At 44.5% G+C, this 21,529-nt stretch overlaps 1 protein-coding gene and 3 long non-coding RNA genes across 4 annotated transcripts; 1 reads left to right on the forward strand and 3 right to left on the reverse strand.

Annotated features, from left to right (window-relative positions):
* Positions 1-10,442: 10,442 nt before the first annotated feature.
* On the reverse strand, positions 10,443-18,105 carry LOC307015393 (uncharacterized protein). The gene is made up of 3 exons (XM_079643953.1): positions 16,641-18,105; positions 15,240-15,330; positions 10,443-14,915 (listed from the first exon to the last, which is right to left on the reverse strand). The coding sequence occupies exons 1-3, from the start codon at positions 17,061-17,063 to the stop codon at positions 14,842-14,844; spliced, it is 588 nt and encodes a 195-aa protein (XP_079500079.1). The 5' UTR covers positions 17,064-18,105; the 3' UTR covers positions 10,443-14,841.
* LOC307015709 lies at positions 17,750-18,424 on the forward strand. The gene is made up of 2 exons (XR_013801620.1): positions 17,750-17,858; positions 18,285-18,424. It is a non-coding gene; the product is annotated as an uncharacterized lncRNA (long non-coding RNA).
* LOC307015611 lies at positions 18,415-19,704 on the reverse strand. Its single transcript, XR_013801607.1, has 3 exons — positions 19,211-19,704; positions 18,984-19,082; positions 18,415-18,546 (listed from the first exon to the last, which is right to left on the reverse strand). It is a non-coding gene; the product is annotated as an uncharacterized lncRNA (long non-coding RNA).
* Positions 19,705-19,905: 201 nt separating this feature from the next.
* Positions 19,906-20,958, reverse strand: LOC307015564. Its single transcript, XR_013801588.1, has 2 exons — positions 20,688-20,958; positions 19,906-20,299 (listed from the first exon to the last, which is right to left on the reverse strand). It is a non-coding gene; the product is annotated as an uncharacterized lncRNA (long non-coding RNA).
* Positions 20,959-21,529: the final 571 nt, after the last annotated feature.

Below are 21,529 nucleotides of genomic sequence, written 5' to 3' on the forward strand. Positions count from 1 at the left end.
TCAAACCAGGCCAAAATAAATACCTCAGTCAACAGGTAACCACATGTTTTACGGACACCCAGATGTCCTGACTGCCCATGCGCTTTTCTGAGGACGTCCTCACGAAACCTGACGGGAACCACAATCTGACACACTGGCCCACCAATGAAGCCCTTCCCACGTGATCAGATGATTTCTGACCAGCAATCCCCCTTGCAGCTGACAACCCCTGGTGACACCATTTCCATCCTCGGTGGAGCGAACCGCCTCAAAAAACGGACTGAGGGAGACATCCGCTTTCTGCTCCATCACCAACTCACTGCGGGATACCGATAACAAGTCAGGAATAATCACAGAATCTTTCACACTGACCTCTTCACCCTGCTCAGATTCCTCCTGTGCACGGCTCACAGCCCGTGTCACAGAACCAGCCACAAACACTGCAGGAAAGCACTTGAACTTCTCCTCTGCCTTACCAATCACAGTATGCGACGATGACTACATGGTAGGCGGTGGACCCTCAGCCCACACACGGCTGCCAGCCAGGACGTTACCCAGGATCACGTCCACCCCACCAATCGGCATTAGAGGGCGGACCCCCATGGCGACCTCACCCTGCACCAGATCTGAGTTAAGCACAACAGAATGCAGAGGAACAGGCACAACATTCATTCCCATACCTCGAATCCGGACAAAATCCCCAGTTCCAGATTTGTCCGAAAACGGTAACACAGAGCTCAGAATGTATGAGTCATATGATGCAGTGTCTCTCAAAATCTTTACCGGCGCGCTTATATCACTTCCCATCAACGACACGTATCCGTTTGACAGAAACGCAGAGAAATCCGGTTCCTTCAACCCGCTAACCTGCTGATAGGGAGAGATGACAGGTAAGGGTACCACAGACACAGCACAAGCAGCAGAGTTAACCTGGCCTACATGGTTCCCCCTGCTAGCCTTAGCTTTGGGACAGTCACCCTTCCATTGCCCTCTCTCCCTGCAGAAATGACAGATTTCCGAATTACCCTGTGGCTGACCTCGCATCTCACGCTCACCCCAGTGCGGATTAGCTTTCTCTTCCCATCTCCCTGCTGCGCGATACATACCAGCTTCATCCTGGACCCTGAAGTCGCGACCGCCCCTGTGCGTTAGCACATAATCATCTGCCAGAGCAGCAGCCTCTGCAGCAGTTTTCACCTTACGCTCGCTGATGTAAACCGCAATGTGGCTGGGCACAGAATTTTTTAATTGCTCCAACACCATCAACTCACATAATGCGACAAACGTATCCACTTTCAACGAGTTACACCACATACCGAAAGAGGTAACCAGATCCCTGACAAACTCCACATGTGTCTGCCTGCCAGACATCTGCCATGACCGAAACCTCTGTCGATAGGCCTCCGGGACCAACTCGTACGCCTTCAACACAGCAGTTTTAACCATCACATACACTTCGCTGTCCGCCACCGTTAAAGCAGAATAAGCTTCCTGGGCCCTACCTGTTAGCACACATTGCAGTAATAAGGTGCTATTAGCCTCTGACCACTCTCTGCTCTCAGCCACCCGCTCAAATAAGGAGAAAAATTTATCTGGATCCCGCTGATTGAATTGAGGCACAACCCGCAGATTACCGGCAACGTCAAAAGGAGCAGCTCCACCAGGGAAATTAGAGCACCACCAACAGGAAAACCCAACCTCCGCTCCTCTAACTCAAGCCTCTTAATTTCCAGCTGCAACACCAAAATGTCTCTCTCTCTGCTCAAAAGCCAGGTCCGTATCACGCCAGCCAGACATGTTGACGCTGTCTCTGCCAGGATCTACAGTATCTTTCCCCCCTTTGAAAACACCTTACTCGAACAGATTTTCTCCAACAATCCCTCTTATGTTTTCCTTCATCCTTTTATCCCCAACATCCAAACGAAAATGTTCAGCAACACTGACCAGCTGCTCACGTGAGAAACCCTGCAGTAGCTCCTCTGTAGGCGCCCTCACAAACTCCTCCACACTGTCCATCATAGCACACTGTATGCACGTTAACGCTACTAAACAGCCTTCACGCTACCGCAGCCTGTCCCTCTAACTGCCACACAGTACCTGGCTAAACTCCCCGCTAGTCTTCAGGTGCTAGTTATGGTAGGTACTTACGCATTAAATACCGTAAGCTCGGCGAAGTGACCAGAAAACCGGCAACTCCACCTGCGAGCTAATAGCTCTAACCACTTTCACACCGCACTAACAGCCCCCCCTACGACCTCCAAGAGAGACCCTACTATACCTAACAGGGACAGATACCATGGTAACTAATACTGATACTGTGTTCGTACTCGCTGCCATACAATCCCTGTGCATTAAAACTGCAAAACACTCACCCCCGTAACGCTACTCCCAAAAAATCAGCTGCACTCAATGACAACAGCAGCTGCGCGAAATCCGTCCCCACAACGGACATCCAGTTTGCACACGTTTCCCAAGTCCAAAACAACGAGCCCCCATCTGTTACAACCCGGCTCCTGGGCTGTAACAAAAAAGCAGGGAGGCGAGACGAGGGTTGTAAATAAAGAAGACGTTTATTTTAAATGCCACACAATGATCCAGCAGCACCAGCAACAGATCTCCGAAACTTGCCCGGCGTGAGTGCCCAGAGGAGTGAGACAGACGTAACCGGCTGGGCTTCTCTTGAAGGCTTCCGGCCAGGTGTAGCTCATCAAGCTTCATGCAGCTCGTCCACAGGTGTAACTCATCAACAGATGCAGCTGGAACCTGCAATCAAACACAAACACACACACACATCCAGACGGCACCCCACGTGGTGTGGAGGGGTCATCACACTATGAATCTCCTCTTTCAAACGGTGTATACAACTCAAAATGTGTCTTTGGGTCAATGCGACTGATTTCGATGGAGCAGGTCACATATAAGATCATCCATCGTCCAGGCAAGCTCCACACTAATGCTGATGCTCTTTCCAGGCTACCAGCTTTTCTAGAACAAATGCCACATTGTGATCATAATCCCTCCCAGGGAAGCATAAGCATGGTAACCCAAAATGTGGGTGCAGTAAAAGAGACCCCCTCTGCTTCAGTGTCATGTCAGGCAGAAGAGATGGATGAATTGACTCAGGCCCAGGTGGATGACACCGAGTTGCGGTGGATAATTGACTGTAAAACGCGGGCTAACAGTCGTATGCCAGAAGACCCTGAACTTCAGAGACATTCCCCTGTGTGGAATCAGCTTCAAATGCAGGGGTCTAGACTAGTGAGAATTCCACCTTTATACTCATACCATCCGCAGTCGGATGGGTTGATTGCGCGTTTTAATCGTACACTTTTGTCTATGCTGGCCCTGTTTGTGGAGGATAATCAGTTAAACAGGGACACTCTGTTGCCTTATTTGATGTTTGCTTACCGCAGCAGTGTACATGCTAGTACCTCCTTCACTCCATATCAGGTCTTATTTGGGGAATTGTCTTGCCTGTTGACATCATGCTAAATGTGGATAAACCAAAAGTAATTTTCCTCAGTGAATGAGTATGTGTCTAAACTGAGGGAGACATTTTCAACTGTAATAGAGGCAGTAAAGAAGCACCAGGCTAAGGCATCATAACGACAGAAAACATCCTATGACTTCAGGGCTAATTTCCAATTTTATTCTGATGGGGAATTGGTCTGGGTGCGGAATAAGGCTAAGAAGCGTGGGCTGTCTCCGAAATTGCAGAGGAGGTACAAGGGTCCATTTAGAGTGGTGAATAGGGTGACCGAAGTGCTTTATAGGCTTGTGCCAGTAGAGTGGGGTCCAGAGGGTGTTGGGTCTTAAGCCCTTTATCTCTTCTTTAACAGCACCATCACCTCCAGCTTCTGGGTCCAGAGTCGAGGGACAGATTAGTCCCCAAGCGGGGACCAGTCTGCGTCCTCGGGTCCAGTTCGGAGCCAGTTGGGTCCACTTTCGCCAGTCCACCCTGGAGGCCCCTGCAGGAGGGAGGACACCACTAACAAGTCGGGAGGGTCGGAATCCTGTGCGGGAGGACCGGAATCCTGTGGGGGAGGACCAGAAACTTGTGGTTGAGGACAGGAACCCTGTGGTGGAGGACCAGAACCCTGTGGTGGGGGACAATGGACGAATTGTAGGAGCCTCGCAAGGAAACCTATCCGCCGAGGGACCAGCCTCTCTTTCCGGGGACCTGCCTGGTCCCCCAGCGACTTCAGACGCGGTGGCTGTGTCTGAGTCTCCTAGGGGAGAGTCGACAGGGGGTGGACGTTCGGGCCGACAGCGGAAGCTACCGGTGTGGTCTCGAGATTACGAAATCACACCATAGTGACTCGAGGAGGAGTCTTTTTGGACAAGACGGGGGAAAGTGTGATGTGAATGCACTGATTAACTGAACTGAAACAGGTGTGTTAATCAGCGGAGGGACTCACAGCTGGGGGACTGACATCTGAGAGAGAAAAGGCAGTGGAGAACGGTGAATGGAGGTACATGTGACTCTGCACTCTTTTGGGTGGGAGGGTGTCGTTTGCAGCGGATAGAGCTGCCGGCGACGTAGACAGCCAGACAGGAAGGACGTTCGAGAGTCAGGATCGGGAGGCCTGTTACCTCCTATAGATAATCAGGGCCGGGGTTTTAGTGAGTGCGAGCCGCGATCCCTTCTTACGTACGGCGGTGCCCAAGCAACACAGACACCAGTAACTCAGTTCCCGTCGTCCAGCGAAGCCGATCCCCGGGGAGTTGGACGGCGTCCCAAGTGTAGACCCCGGGGGAAGGTCTCGCCAACTGGCGAGTTACGTACATCCATTTGTATTGTTGTATGTCTGATTTTTAGAAGTGTTTTACAGTGTATGGAAGGAGAGCAGCAGGGGAGAGGCTACCACGAATTGGAGCTCTCGCCCTAAATTCTTGGTTGGGTCATTGCAGTGTGTGTGTGTGCTGTGTGTGTTCTTAATTGCCTAGTTGTGTGATGATGTGTAGTCAATTCCACCCTTCAGTGTAGCATAAATGTGAACTCTCATGACAGGAACAATACCGGAAACAGACGTAGGAAAGATCCTCAGCTAGCTGATCGGATGTTTTAGCCGCAATGCATGTTTTTAAAGATATTACTGATTTTCTTTGAATATAAGAATGTAAATACTGAAATGAGAGAATAGTCAGGGGATTTGGGTGATGGGAGACCCATCTATGGAATCACAATTTCAATAGCTTACCATTAAATGACGGATACACCTTTCTGTTTGTGATGTTTTACAAATCAGATATTCATTTGTAGAAGTAAAACATGAGAAATAGTATAGCAATATCCTGTAAAAATATGAATAAAACCACATATGTTCAGATGTTATACATACATAAGTGTCCTACACTAATAATACAAAGTTATTATTAGTATGCTGTGTGTACCTTGTGTGCACCGCCTAGCAGTGGCGTAGCCAGGAATTATTGTATGGGTGGGCCTGGAGAAATGTAGGTGGGCCAGGGGGAGACTTATTAAGCGTGGGGTCTGAGCTGAAACTTCATTAATGATTTTTTAATGCACTAATTGAACATAAGCATAAACTAGCAGTGAAAACAAAAACATAGGCACGGCGGCCTCAGAATGTGTGTTATACTGACATCCACATGACTAGGGATGGGTATCGGTAAGGTTTTAACGGTAGGCCTACTACTACTTTTATCGATACCGCTTACCTTCTTTTTTTTTGGAGAAAAAAAGAAGGTAAACTAACGAAACAAATTGTGAACAAAACTAACATTGCTTTTTATTTAAATTAAATACATAATATTTCACATCAAAAGAAACAACAATCGTATACATCGTATTAAATAATCGGATAGAACTGTAAACAGAATAGCTGAAACTTTAACAAAATAAATAACAAGTTACCTCTAATCATCAACCCATGTTTGTATAATTGGGTTAACTCCGTGTGTCGCTGCTAGGATTCATAAGACCTGACGTGGAAACGTTACTCGTGGATGGGGCTACAGCGCTACCAGAAAGACAGTCAAACCCGGTGCATTTCTCCGTCTGAATGTGGTGCACTTTTGCAAAAATGTTTAGATAAATTGCTCGTGTTACCGGCGCCCTTACATGCTAAACTCTTATTGCACTTTTGGTAACGAGCATCGAGACGGGTAAAGTTTAACCACACCTCGGAGCGCGTTCTCTCTGCCATCTCCTCCGTGTGTGTGTGTTGCTGCATGTAGCAGCTGCGTGTGTGTAAACTGCCCCGCCCCCTCGCAAGCAGGCGGGGATTGGAAAGATCTAAAATACTAAAAATAGACGCATTTTGCTGTCTTTTTGCATATTAGAAACGGAGTTGGCGACACTAAAAACAATATAATGTTTGTGTAGCAATAATACATATGACAGATATTTTTTACATGTCTCTCTCCAGTACCGACCGATAACGTCGGAGCTTAATGGTACCACGGTCTTTAATAATTCAGCCCTGGGGCCGGTTTAATACCGGGGCTCGGTACCCATCCCTACACATGACTGGCTCGGCGGCCACAGGTTGTTTATCCTTGACAGTCGCACAGTGGGCACACACTGAGAGAGTCTTTTCATATTCAGCAAATGTGTACACGCTTCACTGCAGACCTCAAGAAGAAAAAATACTTTAATTCACTCACGGCAAAACTTACTTTACTTACTAATTTACTCACGTTAAAAAAATGCACTCCCTATTCCATTGTCATGAAGGTGGAATCTAACTATATCCAGAATAACTTTGATTGGATCCAGGCTATAAACATGTTTAATTCTGCTGTAAAGTTGTTAATGTTATTTTTGTTGAATAATGTTATTTGATGAAAAAATATTAAGAGTAGGCTACATACTTTCATAGGGGGAAAGTAGAAGGTCAATGATAGAAATATAGAATATAAAAAAACAAGAAGGTACTTAAGTGATCTCTACAATAAAACAGTTTAGTGCTGGATGTACAAAGATATTAATATGAGGAAGTGCAAAACAGACAAACTAATTAACCTTTATTAAAACATTAAATAATACCCTAGGTTAAGCTATTCTTTCAAATAAGAAAAAGGCTTTGGGGGTATCTATCTACAGATAAATATTAAGCCCTGACAAAGTACTTAATGTCTAATATATTGCTTTCCTGCAATGTTAACTATGTTGAAGCACTTATTTTAACCGATATTATACACATTAATTATACTCTTATGTATGTATGTATGTAGATAGTATAAGAAATGTGCAAAATTTAATTAACTAGTAGTAGAGAATAACGAGTAATGATCCCTTTCATGCTTTAAGGTCACTACAGTGGACAGCTATTCAAAATGTGTTTTCTTTTATTTGCATATATTTTCTTTTGCATAGTTGCACTATCAGCCACTACATAGGACCCTATTGCATCATCCCATACATTGCTACTCAGTGCCAAGTCAGAGTATGTGCATGATACATGTCTCTAAATCAAGATGGACGACAGAAAGCCACATGGACCAAGTCACCCATCTATATCTTGCCAATCCTTTTATGGAAAGCGTCCCCTGTAGGTATAAAAAATGTGGTGACATCAAGTAACATCTAAGGAATCATATAATTCATAAATGATCAAAGTATTGATTTTATGTTTGCAGGAAATCATGGTTAACCACCTGTCCACTACAGTGGACGTCATGCATCACTGGCTATATTTCAGCTACAATTCGTACTGGTACTACTGCTGTTGTTCCCGTTCCTCCCTACAGGCAGATCATGCAGAATGTGTGGGGCCTCACCTTGTGGAGGGGGCCACGCCTTGTGGAGGGGGGCCTCATCTGAGGGCACATATGTGCTTAAGTGGCGCAATTAGGGTGGCGCGGCACGGTTTCGCCGCTGCGAGGCTCCACTAGCACTCATCAAATAACTGTGCATGGGGCCTCAAATGGGCCCCTGGCCCTGGTTATTTTTGAAAATACTTCATCTGCAATATCTTTTTGGGCCGTAAATCAACATACTTATGCTATTATAATGTAATTTTAAGTTTGCACATCTTTATTTATCATTTTTTCAAAATGTACATCTCTTCAGTTCAAACCCTGAACGCATACTGTCCACCTGAATGGACATATGAAAATCTATTTGAAAAAACTAGATTAAAAAAAACTAAAGTTCAAATCTTGTTTTTCATGCCCCAAGAGCAATAAAAACACTTGGTAAAAAAATCCTGACTGAGGTTTTCATTATGCATGCATAAAAGGGATGACTTTATAGAGATCTGTAGATACATGTTTAGTCTTCTCAAGCACCAACAATCAAATATCTCTCCTGATTGTTGGCACTTGATAATCACCTTTCCCTGAATTTTACTCAGGTGTAACTAAAGTCTGCTTTAAGGGTTGTTTATATTTCACATCATTAATCAGAATCTGCGAAGTAACTAAAATAAATGTAGTGGAGTAAAAATACCAGGTTAACCTCTGAATTGTAGTGGAGTAGAATTACAAAGTAACAATGAGCTGTCATGTGGGTATATATTAATGCTGCTGTCCATTATGGATACAAGCGATTTTCACCCATTTAGTAATTACATGTTTTAAATTTGTACACAACAATTTGTTTCCTATCGCCTAAACCTCCAGGGCTGTACACAGTTTAATACTGTCAACTTCTAATTTTGGGAAAAACGAAAACTCCTTTTAAAACTACAATTCCCAGTAGAGACGTGCCATAGATAGAGAACATGTCGCAAAACACAATAGCCAGCATGTGTAGTTCTGGGGGGTGTTCGAGTCCAGTTTTGAATAGTCTGCCATGGTTTCGTTCCATTTCAAAGCGCTTGACACTCTGCGTAACCTTGGCGCACTGCCACTCCAACATCCAATCTCAGAGCTTGAAAATTAATCACGGGGTTTGTTGCAAAGCGGACAGGCGTCGTCACAACAATAGCTGGGGATTGTGGGTAGTGTAGTCTCTTTGGCGCTCCACATTTCAGAGAAAACAAGTTGTTTCTCAGAATTGAAGGGGAAAAACACAAAAGCATTGTACACAATTTAAACCTATCAATGTCGTTTAATTAAAAAAGGTAATCTGGTGTTTTTGAGTTGATGAGTAGTGGAGACATCACTGTAAAATCAATCAACAGTAAGGGGAATACTTACTTCCGGGTGTACAATTCTGCGTTATCCAATGGGAATGGACGCTCACATTGCCTTTAAGAGCTGCCGACATAAACAGGTGCGGTGCTTCCATGAGCGTCAAATACCGCCGCAGATGGGAATACATTGCAATCAGTTGAAAGCTCTTTGCGTCCCTTTATGAAGCTGAAGGAGCCTAGGAGCGTCACAACTGCACGCCACGGGACCCTGACCAAACGTTGCTCCTGGAGGTTTAGGGAGTGAGAGTGTGTTGTCAAAATCGAAAACAAAAAATGAGGGAGCGTAAACGAGAGAGCTGCAGCGAGAGCAAAAGTCTGATCATTGAGAAAGAAGAAACAAGAACCGCAAACAAAAACCTATGTTAAAACAAAGAAAAAAGACTTGATTACACAAATTATTTTATTTTTGAAAGGTATTTTATTTGACTCAGTTTTTTTTTCTTTTAAACTCATAGTTTTGCTTTATTCTGAGAAAGTGTTGCTTTATCTTTATGATACAAAACTAATCCCATATAATACCATCAGAAATGTTATTGGATTAAAATATTGAAGCCCCTGCACAGACAAACAACACATTTAGCATTCAGACCAGGCGAAGGAATTGATCACAGCGTTTGATATGGAAATGCAGCATAAGCACACTGTACCACTGTGCATTTGCATTCTGTTGATCACCCCTTGATTCAAAGCAGAGGCTTTTCTGTACATGTTTTCCTTTTGGGATTGGGATGTCCTCGTTCACTCAAACGTCACTCTTAAACGACGTCTGTTAATGATGACATGTGCACAGCTGTATCCCCTCTTATCGGGCTTAACTGAATAACCCTTTAGAACCGGCCCATGTCTGGTTAAATATTTATTTAAATGAATGAATCTTTCTCTTGTTAGTCAAGGAATTCAATGTATGATGGTTGGTCCTGCTTTTGTGTTCCGTTTTGGTGTAAAATGTAGCATACATTTAAATTAAAAATATAATTATAGTAATGTGAAGCCTTTTAGAAATGAATTGCACATAATAATTCCCACGGAGCTGTGAGCACTTATACATTTATGTGACGCTTTTCCACTCATCTTCCAGTCGGTTTTCCTCTGTTGAAATCGACCAGCTGTGAAGGTGGGGGCGGGGCTTTTATACGTGAGTAGTGAAAACACTTCCGCGTAGTCTGCTCGCGTGTATCCTCCCTTTCCTCTCCTCCCGCACCCCTCCTCCCTCACCCCTCCTCGACTCCTCCGTGTGCATTTCAGCTCGGAGGAGGGGAAGAGAGGAGTCGAGGAGGGGTATTGGGATGAGGCTTCTGTGTGCGTGTGGGGAGTGTTGCAGTCATACATTGGGAGCATTTCAAAATGCAAAATGGGGGGGGGGTGCTAGTGGATCGCCGGAGCTGTTAGATTAACATTAACATGCCTATATTGTAGTTCTAAGTGCAATGCCTTGCGGCCTGTAGCACCATCCTTGATGGAGCATATGAGTGAGCAGAGAGTAAAGTAGTAGTAGTCGATTCTTGTTCTGTTTTCTGTGACTATCTGCCTCACCCTCTCAGACGTTCAGTTGCGCGCGCTACTAAAGAGACGTGTTACCATGGAAACCAAACAATGGTGTAGATCAGCCTTTCCCAAATTCAGGGACCTGTTTTGATTGGGTCGCCAGTTAAATGCATTGCTACACACACAAAGCGTCAGAGCTGATGGCTGCTTTGCAAATATTTAAAAAAAATAATTGTTGCTCTCAGATTTCTTCTGTGCGCGCTTGGGTCTTTTGTGCAACAGCCCTGTCAAAATCCCTCCGTGGGGATTCCCCACAGTATTGAGTATGTAGTTGCTTTGGATAAAAGCGTCTAACAAGTAACATGTAATGTAATGCGCTATAAATGCGGTTGCCAGGTCCACATTGGGTATACAGCGTACGCCGGCTGGTATTAAAAATCACCCAATAACCCAGCAATGTTAATGATAATATCTTCTCTGTTATTTTCAGGCATTCAAAGGGAACAGAGGGGCACTGAGGGCATCCTATCAAGTCAGCGTCCACAAAAAAAAAGTTAATTAGTTGCCAAGTGTTGGAGTTTCTTTTTCTCTCAGAGTGTTTTAAAACAGCTCTGTTCATTTAAAAGTGTTTAAAAAATGTGTGTACATAGTTTTTGATCTAGTGACAAACAATTTGTACTGTATATACTTGACTGCACGTTCCATGTTTCGTCTTTCTGCTTTGATCCTTATTTTTTTCTGGGCAAGCTCAAAGGGAAGGTTTTTATGGTGAGAAACCTAATTGCTGCGATGCACTTTTATAATTAAATAAATATTTTCATTTACATTTTAAATTCATGGTGTGTTGCATTCTTTGTTTATAACTGTAGATATTATGGAAAATCATGACATTTTTTGAGCTTGGGTCCCTTAGGACCACAACATTTCTGTTTTGGGTCTCATGCTGAAAAAGTTTGGGAACCCCTGGTGTAGATGTATTAAAGTCTGAGTGGAAACAGTCCTGAGTAAATCAGATTTTGTCAGAAGTCGGGAGAAATGCGGGAGAAATATGACCCCGGGAGGAAACCGGGAGAGGGCAATGAAATCGGGAGTCTCTCGCGAAAATCGGGAGGGTTGAAAAGTATGGTTGCAGTAGAAAATTCAACTGTAGCGCTGGTGCTTTAAATGGGAAACCCTTAAAGTTTGAGCACCCTCTATGAAACGTCAAACTACCCCACAGCACCCCCTAGAGAAAATCAGGGGTATTAATCACGCTATTTTCTCGTCCCAAAAAAGACCGGGGGAATAAGACCCATCCTCGATCTGTAAGCATTCAACAGGGTAATAATGAAAAGGCCTTTTCACATTCTGACGATCAAACAGATACTGGAGTGTGTTCATCAGGGAGACTGGTTCGCGTCTATAGACCTGAAGGATGCATACTTCCACGTACCCATCATCCCAAAACACAGGACATTCCTGCGTTTCTCATTCCAGGGAATATCGTACCAGTACAACCGTCTGCCGTTCGGTTATTCCCTGGCTCCTCGCACTTTTCCAAAGTGTGTAGAGACGGCGCTGCAGTCGCTACACTGAGGAGGGATGAGAGTACTATCCCTCCACATAAACGTGCTGGAATTGCTCTCCGTACGGAGAGTAAACCAGCATTTTGCCCCGTTGTTGCAGAATCAGCATGTGTTGATTCGCACACAACAAAGCAGCGGCAGCCTAAATCAATCGCCAGGGCGGAGTACGCTCAGCGCAGCTTCTGAAGACAGGCTGTTGCTCTGGGCGCGTGCACACTTGCAGAGCAATGTAAAGAAACTAAACTAAACTAAAGAAAAGGGCAGACCTCATGTCCAGAGGAGGTCCTGGCCAGGGGGGACTGGAGCCTCCATTCCGAGCTGGTCTCCCAGGTGTGGAGCCGGTTCGGGAGAGCAGAGGTGGATCTGTTCGCTGCACGCGGGAACGCGCAATGCGCCCTCTAGTTCTCCCTAAAAGCGCAGGACCACCCCCCCCTGGGGGTGGACGCGTTCGCACATCGACCATGGCCCAGGGTACTGTTTTACGCTTTCCCACCAGTCCCACTGATCCCTCGGTTCCTGGACCGAGTGCAGGAGGAGCGACTGTCAGTGATCCTAATTGCCCCGGAGCGCACGGGCTCTTCCTGGTTTCCATGCCTACAGCGTACGCTGTCAGGCAGACCGTGGGGAATTACAGGTAAAATCATGCAATAACCCCTATAAAATCACACCTTAAAAGTCAACACAATCTATAGAAGATATATATATATATATATATATATATATATATATGTTGATTAAAACCAACCTTGAATAAATAATTAAAACATGCACATTTTGGGATTTCAGGCCAATAGAACATTGCCACTCCGACATTTCCCCCCACCCCCCTCTTTAACAATGGTCGTCCCGACCAATTAGCTGCGATACCTGGCTGGAGGAAGCCCAAAATGTGCTCGCTGTGAGCGACGGGGGCTTCGGTTGTGCTGTCCTGGTTCATTATTGAGGGCTACTCGTGCTGCTGGAGGGTCAGGTGGATCAGCCTGTGCTGGGTCCCTTTCAGGTTCGGCTTGCTGGATAGGATTGATGATCAACCCCGGAAGCCACCAAGTAGGAGGGGAATGGTGATTTGGCTGGTCCGTTGCTAGGGTGCTTGGTTCTTCTGTTTGCTCCCTGATTTCCTGTAACATGTTCAGAGGGCATGGCCAGAAGTTATTACGATGTACTGTGCGTGTAGGTGCTTTCTTACCCTTTGGTCGAAGGACATACACTGGGTGGTGCTCCCGCAGCTGGCTCACCACAACAAATGGTTCTGGGGTCCACCTTGGTGTCAACTTTCCTCTCGCCCTCCAAGGAAATTTCGAATTAGAACCCGTTCACCAGGGAGTAGGGGTGCTATCTTAGCTCGTCGGTTATAACGGGTCTGGTCTCTTTCTTGTTTTTGCTGGGACTGCTGATTTTCCGTCTGGTATGCATGGCTTGGTGCTGCTTTACCCAGCCCTGTAGAGTGTGAGACTCTACCGTTGGGTTAAGACCGGTTGCCCAGTCTACCAGTAGTCTGGCATGTCTCCCAAACACAACATAGTGTGGGGTCATCCCCCTGGTGCTGTGGGTGATGCTATTGTAGGCCTGGATGAGGGGTGGCAGCCGGTGGGGCCACTGTGCCTTGTCAATCTCTGCTAAGGAACTTAACAGTTTTAATAATGTCTGGTTGAATCTCTCACATGCTCCGTTCCCCTGAGGATGGTATGCCGTTGTGCGGCTCTTTTGACATCCATAAAGTTTCCATAGCTCACCCATTATTCAAAAGCAGCCCCCCAGTTGGTTAGAATACGCTCTGGGTAGCCGAACGTCTGGATGAGCCCACTGTACAGGGCTTGTACTGTTGTGTTTGCAGACTGGTCTTTGGTAGGGTCTGAAAAACCATACTTGGAGAACAAATCGGTTATCACCAGACTATAGAGGTACCTGTCATCTTGGCATCCCAAAGAGAGATAATCTACTCCAACAACTTCAAATGGATATGATGTGGTAATGGGTAATAGAGGGACCCTAACCCAGCTTTAGCACACACGCATTGTAAGCAGGCCTTGGTCCACTCCTTTACATCTTGAGTCATTATGGGCCAGTTGACGTAGCCACAAAGTTGACGTAGTCCTTTCGCTGCTAGGATGCCCATTGCCTGATGATATGTTCTCCACACATCCTCCGTTTCCTGCTTTGGAACAATAACTTGGAAAGCCTCAAGTCCAGAACCCGTCTGGGTCCACAATCTCTCCAGTACATCATTTTGAATTACAATTTTGTCCCACCCTCTCAGTAGACCTTTTGTGTAAGGGGAAAAGGACTCCCGAACATCAGGCTTGGGCAACTGCTGTTCCTTATTATTTGAGAGAGCTCTCTGTCCCTGGTTTGGTGTTCTTTCCATGTCCCATCTCCTTCAACCGTGACCAGGTCAGAATGCAATGCCACCATTTCCTTTTCCTGCTCAGGCAATCTGGACAAGAAATCAGCATTTCCATTTTGTTTACCTGGACAGTATTTGAAGTTCGCCAGTTGGGCCGCCCATTTCTGTTCCACTGCTCCAAGCCAGGCCGTCTCAAGGTGGACCAATGGGTTATTATCTGTGAAAATTACAAATTCAGCACCATAAAGATAGTCTTTAAACTTCTCTGTTACTGCCCATTTCAAGCCAAACAGTTCCAAGTTGAAGGAGCTGTAGTTCTGGTTGTTGCGATCAACTGGTTGGAGGCTGATCCTAGCATCGGCAATTACCCTCTCTTTTCCTCCTTGTACCTGTGCAAGCACCGCTCCCAGTCCTTCAAAGCTGGCATCAGTGTATAACCTAAAAGGTTGGGAGAAGTCAGCATATGCCAGGATAGGAGCATTCAACAAAGCTTGTTTTAGCTGGTCAAAAGCTTGCTGGCACTCGGGGGACCAGCTGACTGGGACAGTCTTCTTTGCATGTGTGTTGCTACCATGTGTCAGGGTATTCAGAGGTGTTGCAATCTTAGAAAAAGCAGGTATGAAACGGCGGTAGTAACCAGCAAAGCCAAGGAAAGATTTTACCTGCTTCACTGCCTGGGGTACTGGCCAGTTTGACTGCTGCAGTCTTAGCTGGGTCTGTAACCACCCCTTCCTCACTGATTACATGTCCCAGATACATCACCTCTCGCTGGAAGAGATGGCACTTTTTCGGCTGCAATTTTAGTCCATGCTGATGTAGCCGCTGAAACACTTCTTCCAGGTGTTGCACATGACTGTTAAAATCAAGAGAAAACACAACAATGTCATCCAGATAAATCAACAATGAGTTATTTACCAGATTTCCCAAGCAGCGTTGCATCAGTCTTTGAAATGTGGCTGGTGCATTACACAAGCCAAAGGGCATCCATTCAAATTCATAAAGACCAAATGGCGTCGTAAAGAGAGTCTTCTCTCTGTAAGAGGGTTCCATTTCCACCTGCCAATAGCCACTTGCCAGGTCCAGCGTGGAATACCATTTGGCAGCTTTCAGCTGGCGTCCTTGTGGGTGAGTGCGTTCAGCTTCCTGTAGTCCACAGAGAAACGCCAGCTTCCATCCTTCTTTTTGACCAGTACAATAGGGGCTGCCCAGGGGCTCGCTCTCTCTCTCACTATATCGCTGTCCAGCATGTTCTGCAGTAAGGTCTGTAGACAGACCGGTACCTCTCACGACTTGGGGGTGCTGAACACGTTGGGATTTGGTCAGTGCTTGAATTGGGCCGGTACTCACCGGTACGCAGCACCGGCACTTCTGATTTTTACCCATGTGGTACCGGCACTTAAAATGCCGGTACTCACGTCATGACGCATGACAACAAATATGCCCATCGTACCTTGATGCGTCATGAGATTCCGCCGGCATCTCATGTACGTCTAGGTACGCTGGCCATATTTGATGCGCCGCAGCGATAGACTAGAGCAGAAAAGACATCACATAACGTTAGCATTTCGAAAATGTTAGCTTGGCTTAATAATAGTGCGAAAAGACAGCGGTTGTCGCCGGACAAGGATTCCCTCTCTCCTTTCCTGCTGAAAGATGGTGAGTGTACTCAGGGACGAGGAGTCATTTAACCAGCCGCCAGTAGGAGTCAGGCTTTACTTTCTCTTATATCCATAAAGAAAAAGTAAATCTGTTTCCAGTTGTTTCATATGGATGTTGAGAGGTATCCATATATCTCTTCATTTTGCTCTCAAAGTGCACCAGATTGATGCATCATGCAAATATACAGTAAAGAGACAAACCCACCAGCATTATATGATATACTATGACTTTGAGCCAAATACTTGTTTTTGGGCTGTATAAATAAATTGACTTGAAACAGTTGCTGATTTAGAGTACTGGCACCTTTTTTATTCCAATTCAAGCACTGAATTTGGTGCTTAACAACGCCAGTGCAGCCAAAGTCTTCCTCATGGCTTGAAAACACCTTTTTCCACTTCTGTTCATCTTCCCTTGTTGATCAGAAGTCAGCCCATCTCCCTGTAAGCTCATGGCAGGATGCAATTCATTATCCTTGATGACCTCTGTGACCCCAACCCTTCTTACCGCCACTTCAATGACATCCGGTGCCACACTGTTGAGGACCAGCTCTTGTTCCCCTTGTATGTCGGTCGCAGCCACCTCCGTGACCTGGCCCAATGGCTGTCGCTGGGGGACCTCTACTGGGTAAGGGTTGGGGTTGCAGATCCTGACAGGCACCCATCCATCCTTCAATGTGGCAAGGGTTCGTCCCACACGCCATTCTGTGTCACTGTCAGGAAGAGGCTCAACAACAACATTACATGCCTGGTTAGCTGCACCTTCAGATACCTGTGTCCACAGGATCATCTCTGATTGGGGTGGGATAATGACCACTTGTTGTCGTGGCAATTTTGCTATTCCCTGATAAGCTGGGAGAGGCATTCTGGTGGTGACTCGCTGACACTCTGTAAATGCCTGTGTCCAGAGCTGTCCGGCGGCATGAGGCATGGTGGTTTTGAAAGCCGACAGTCATGGGCGGTTCCCCTGAGTGAGAGCAGACCAAACAGGTTGAATAATGTTCATGCCCAGTAAGCCCTTATCCGGTCCCAAACAATCATCATTAACAATGATCACTCCTTTTCCAGAAACCTTTAATCTTAAACCCGAGAGACCCAGGTACCGCGGCCCTCCTGCAACATCTTGCAGGAAACAGTGTCTGAGGGCATGTTCATTTAATAAACTATGAATGTGTTATATCCATGTAACGGGAAGAAACTCATCTAACTGATCTTTTTTTTTTTTTTTTTTAAATAAAACCCCACAATGCTAACGCTGAGCCTCTGAATTAGCAATGAGCGAACAATGCTAACAGATGACTGCACCGAAATTCACTCACAAAACCTTATTATTTATCTTTGCTGCACATCCAACCCATCGTTTCACATCGTGAGGTGACACAGAATCGAGGGGTACCCTTCAATATCCCTCAATTATACTAACTCTCAGAGATAATAACAAGAACAGACATCAAAACATATGGCGCTAGGTAGCTAAAAACGCTAACATGGCTCACATGTGTCGTAGTCTGGTCAAAAGTAGTCTTCAATGGCATTAAAACAAAAAAAAACGCTGCTGAAGTTAATCCATAGGTTAATCCAGCGCCGTATAGATAGAAGACTTACGACAGCGGAAGTCCAAAAACGGTTATCGTCACGTGGTTCATGCAGACGAGGATCGTTCCCCGGAAGTTCATGGCAGGCAATGTGAATGCATTGATAACAGGAGATAGAACTACGATTTTTGGTAATTATTAGCGAATAAAGGTTTTGATTTGCAATATTTATAAAACAAATCGATATGTGTATGTATTTACATCAATATGTTTTAAAAAATAAAATAGAATTTGCTAATATTAAGTGATAATATTAGGATTAGTGTGAACAACTAGTTCACATGTTAGGCTAACAGTGCCTTGGTTAAAGAGCCTGTTGCTGTTTATAGCTTTGAATTCTTTAAAACCAATATTATCTTCTTAAACTTGTATGGTAGTCAGGAGCATCACTTTCTAATGTTTGATATATTTAGAGAGAGGGGATCTAAAGGAATGCTTCAAAATTCAGATTAGATTAATTTCTACCATTTTCTTAAATTCATGGTAGTTTTAGTAATCCCATGGTAATTGAGGACACAAGTTATCTAAATGACTAATGTCATCTTTATGGCTTTCAGAAAGGACAGGAGACCGACAGGTGACTATCAAAGGACTAGCAGCAGCAGCAGCAGCAGCAGCAGCATGATGATGATGTTAAATGTGTTGTTTTAGGAACATCCATTGCAAATACATGGAATTCAATAAACATTGAATAGCATATCATGCAGTTTGTCTGTGCCTTTTCCTCCGTGTTGTCCTGGTTTGCTGTGCTGCCTCCTAGTCGCCACCATGGTTTGCTGTGCTGCCTGGGGATGCTCAAATCGCCCTCTGGTTCTTGTGCTGAAAGAGGGAGTAACAGACAGGAGAAAGGGTTATACACACCTATATAGCACACCTATTGGATGGGAAATTGCCTTGGGGAGATAAGGTGTGGTCTTTGTTCCCAACTGAAGTTATGGAACTTTATTATTTGTGAGTTTAACAAAGTATGACAAATGGCATCAGTAACAGATGTGATATGAATTTCTATAAAGTTGTCTCACATTCTTGGTCATATTTTATATAAAGTATGTAATGAGTATAACATGTCCAGTAAGTATAAAGTGTTTCCTAATACTGTGTATTCAACCACTATGGAATATGTATGTGGGCAGACAAAACTGATTTGTTCTGTGTGTGAAGTAACCTCAAGTCACTCCGCAGGCACGTTTTGATGCAGACCAGTTTGTCAAGACAAAAAAGGGCAAGACTAGGCTGAGAGCAGAGGCTATACCCACCATCTTCGTGCATCGCCCTGTGGTCAAAAAGAGAAGGGCCCCTGCACCACGATTCACCCCGGGACCTGTATCTACAAAGCCCATAGCTCTTGATCGCAGCTATAGTGTGAAAGGTGACACAGGTATAATAAGTATGAACTCTTAGTAACAAAAGTCATATTTCTTATTTTTAAGTGGTATAATATTCTAAATGTTCGAAAATCTACAGTGCCATGTCTTCTACTTACATTAGTCTCAAAGATTGAGGGAAGAAGGGATGAGGAGACTGAGAGAAAGGAAAGTGAGGGTGAAGAAAGAGAGGACATGGCTAGTGAGGAGAGACAGGGAGGGTGGACACCACCCACTCAGCCAGCAGCCAGTCAGCATACGAGGGAACCAGCAGCCAGTCAGCATACATGGGAACCAGCAGCCAGTCAGCATACATGGGAACCAGCAGCCAGTCAGCATACGAGGGAACCAGCAGCCAGTCAAACAGATCTATTAAAAAAATTAAAGAGCCAAGAAGGAATCACCAAAAAAGCAAAGTCTGCACTAAGAAAAATCAGGAAGGAAAATGCAGCTCTCAAGAAAACAATGAAAATTAGGGACAACAAATATAAGAAAACGTTTTAAAAAGACCAACCTAAGGCATTAGGCAGACTCACCACAAAGGGGATGAAATGGAGCAATGAGACAATTAAGAAGGCTTTAGAAATGTGCTTTGCGTGCGGAACAACGGGTTACAAAACTCTGCAGGAATTGCAGATTCCCCTTCCAGGATTAAGGACATTGCAAAGAAGGATGCAATGTGTTAAGTTTGAGACTGGTGTGTAACAGCTAACATCAATGCCCCTCCACCTGCCAGCACCCAGCCAGAGGAGCGCAAACAACAAAAACAAGCAAGGTGTCCCGTCATTTACCTGGACATTTGGGTTGGCAAAATGGAGTAAGAGATGGACTTGAAAAACCTTGGTGGCTCTCTACTCATGTTGTTACAGTTGTCTTGGTTACAGCTCTCAAGTTTTTTTTTGTTGCCATTTCCACATCTTTAGAAAATATGAAATAAATGAAGTGAAATCAACCTCTTCTCTGGAGAACAAACTTTGATTTCTCCGTCTTGTGAGTTTGCAGTCTTGCAGTTTTGCTCCTCCACCTGTAACATCACTGCCCCTCCACCTGCCATACAGTAGGTTACTAACAAGATTACTTATATAATACAGTGATAGAATACATGTTTAGTATGCTTACTTATATAAAACAGTAGTATTAAACTTACTTTGTGTTTTCACTCTCACTTAAGTCCCTCTCCCTTTGCCATCAATCCAAAATCAGCTGAGCTGCAACATTATACAGACAGGTAATAATCAACATAATCACAAGGACACAATATGGCTCTGCTAAAAACACTCACTCTTACACGCACCAGTTATATTTATCTAATATTTAACTCCCTCCACCCCCGCATACAATCCCTTTTAGAAGACCCTCTTCTCTAATTCAACAACGTTGGACGAAATTACATTAAGAGAACGGAATTTACAATTAAAAGGCTGTTCAACGTGTGTTGCTAACTTGATCCGGAATCCTAGCTTTATCTGTTATCTGTAAACGTTCCCTAAATCTACTAATTTAGGGATAATCCACTGACATCCTTTAATACACATGTTAATTTGAATCAGATGTACTGATAATATCCGCAATATAAATCTTTAAACTTCTTCTTACCTTTAAAAGTCCGTCACGAACGGTCTATTATGCTGCAACTCTACAGCTCTGCTAGCCTTCGCGCTAACTTCCGGGGAACGATTGAGAGGCTCCACGATCCGCCATTGCTGTAAAAAAGTGGTCCATTGGAGTGAACGGAGATGACGTAACTCTCAGTCTATACGGCGCTGGGTTAATCCAATGTGTCTGTGTCCCTTTGAAATTATTTCTGATAATCCATTAGCAATAAACCTGCTTTTCGGTTTCCAGATAGCTTGAGCTATATATAGCTTCAGTCTCATACAAAACTGCGTCCGCGAAGCCCCCACCTTTTTGTTTTACCATGTTTGTGAGTGGGGAGATTCCCCTTCGATTCTATTGGCTCTAACGGTCAGAAAGAGATGTCAATCACCAAAATCGACCAATGGGTTCCAGAGAAACGGTAAAACCCCGATTTCCACCCAAATCACCTGAGGTGGAGGTTTTTTTTTTTGCTAAACCTCTCTAAAAAGGTCAAATGTCACTTGTTTTGCATCAATCTTTATACAGGGTACTTATTATATGTTGTACTTTGAATTCCAAATGCTTTTAGTCTACCTTACCATCATCCAAGGGTAGTTTTCACTATAAGTAACAAATAATTTTTGGATGGACACTATAATTTACAGTTTTTTACTATGTTCAATCTGAATTTTCTTTAAAAATAAAAAACATCTATATTTATTCTGACTCTTCTACATCCAACTCACAGGTTTATCATTACTTTGAGAAAAAAAGATTATTCATTTAACCCTTTTAGAAGGGAAGATATGGTCATTTGTTCTGGGAATGTCCTTTTCGAGCCTGAAACCTGAAAAACAGGC

Source organism: Notothenia rossii (assembly GCF_949606895.1).
Source record: "Notothenia rossii genome assembly, chromosome: 1".
Lineage (NCBI taxonomy): Eukaryota > Metazoa > Chordata > Actinopteri > Perciformes > Nototheniidae > Notothenia > Notothenia rossii.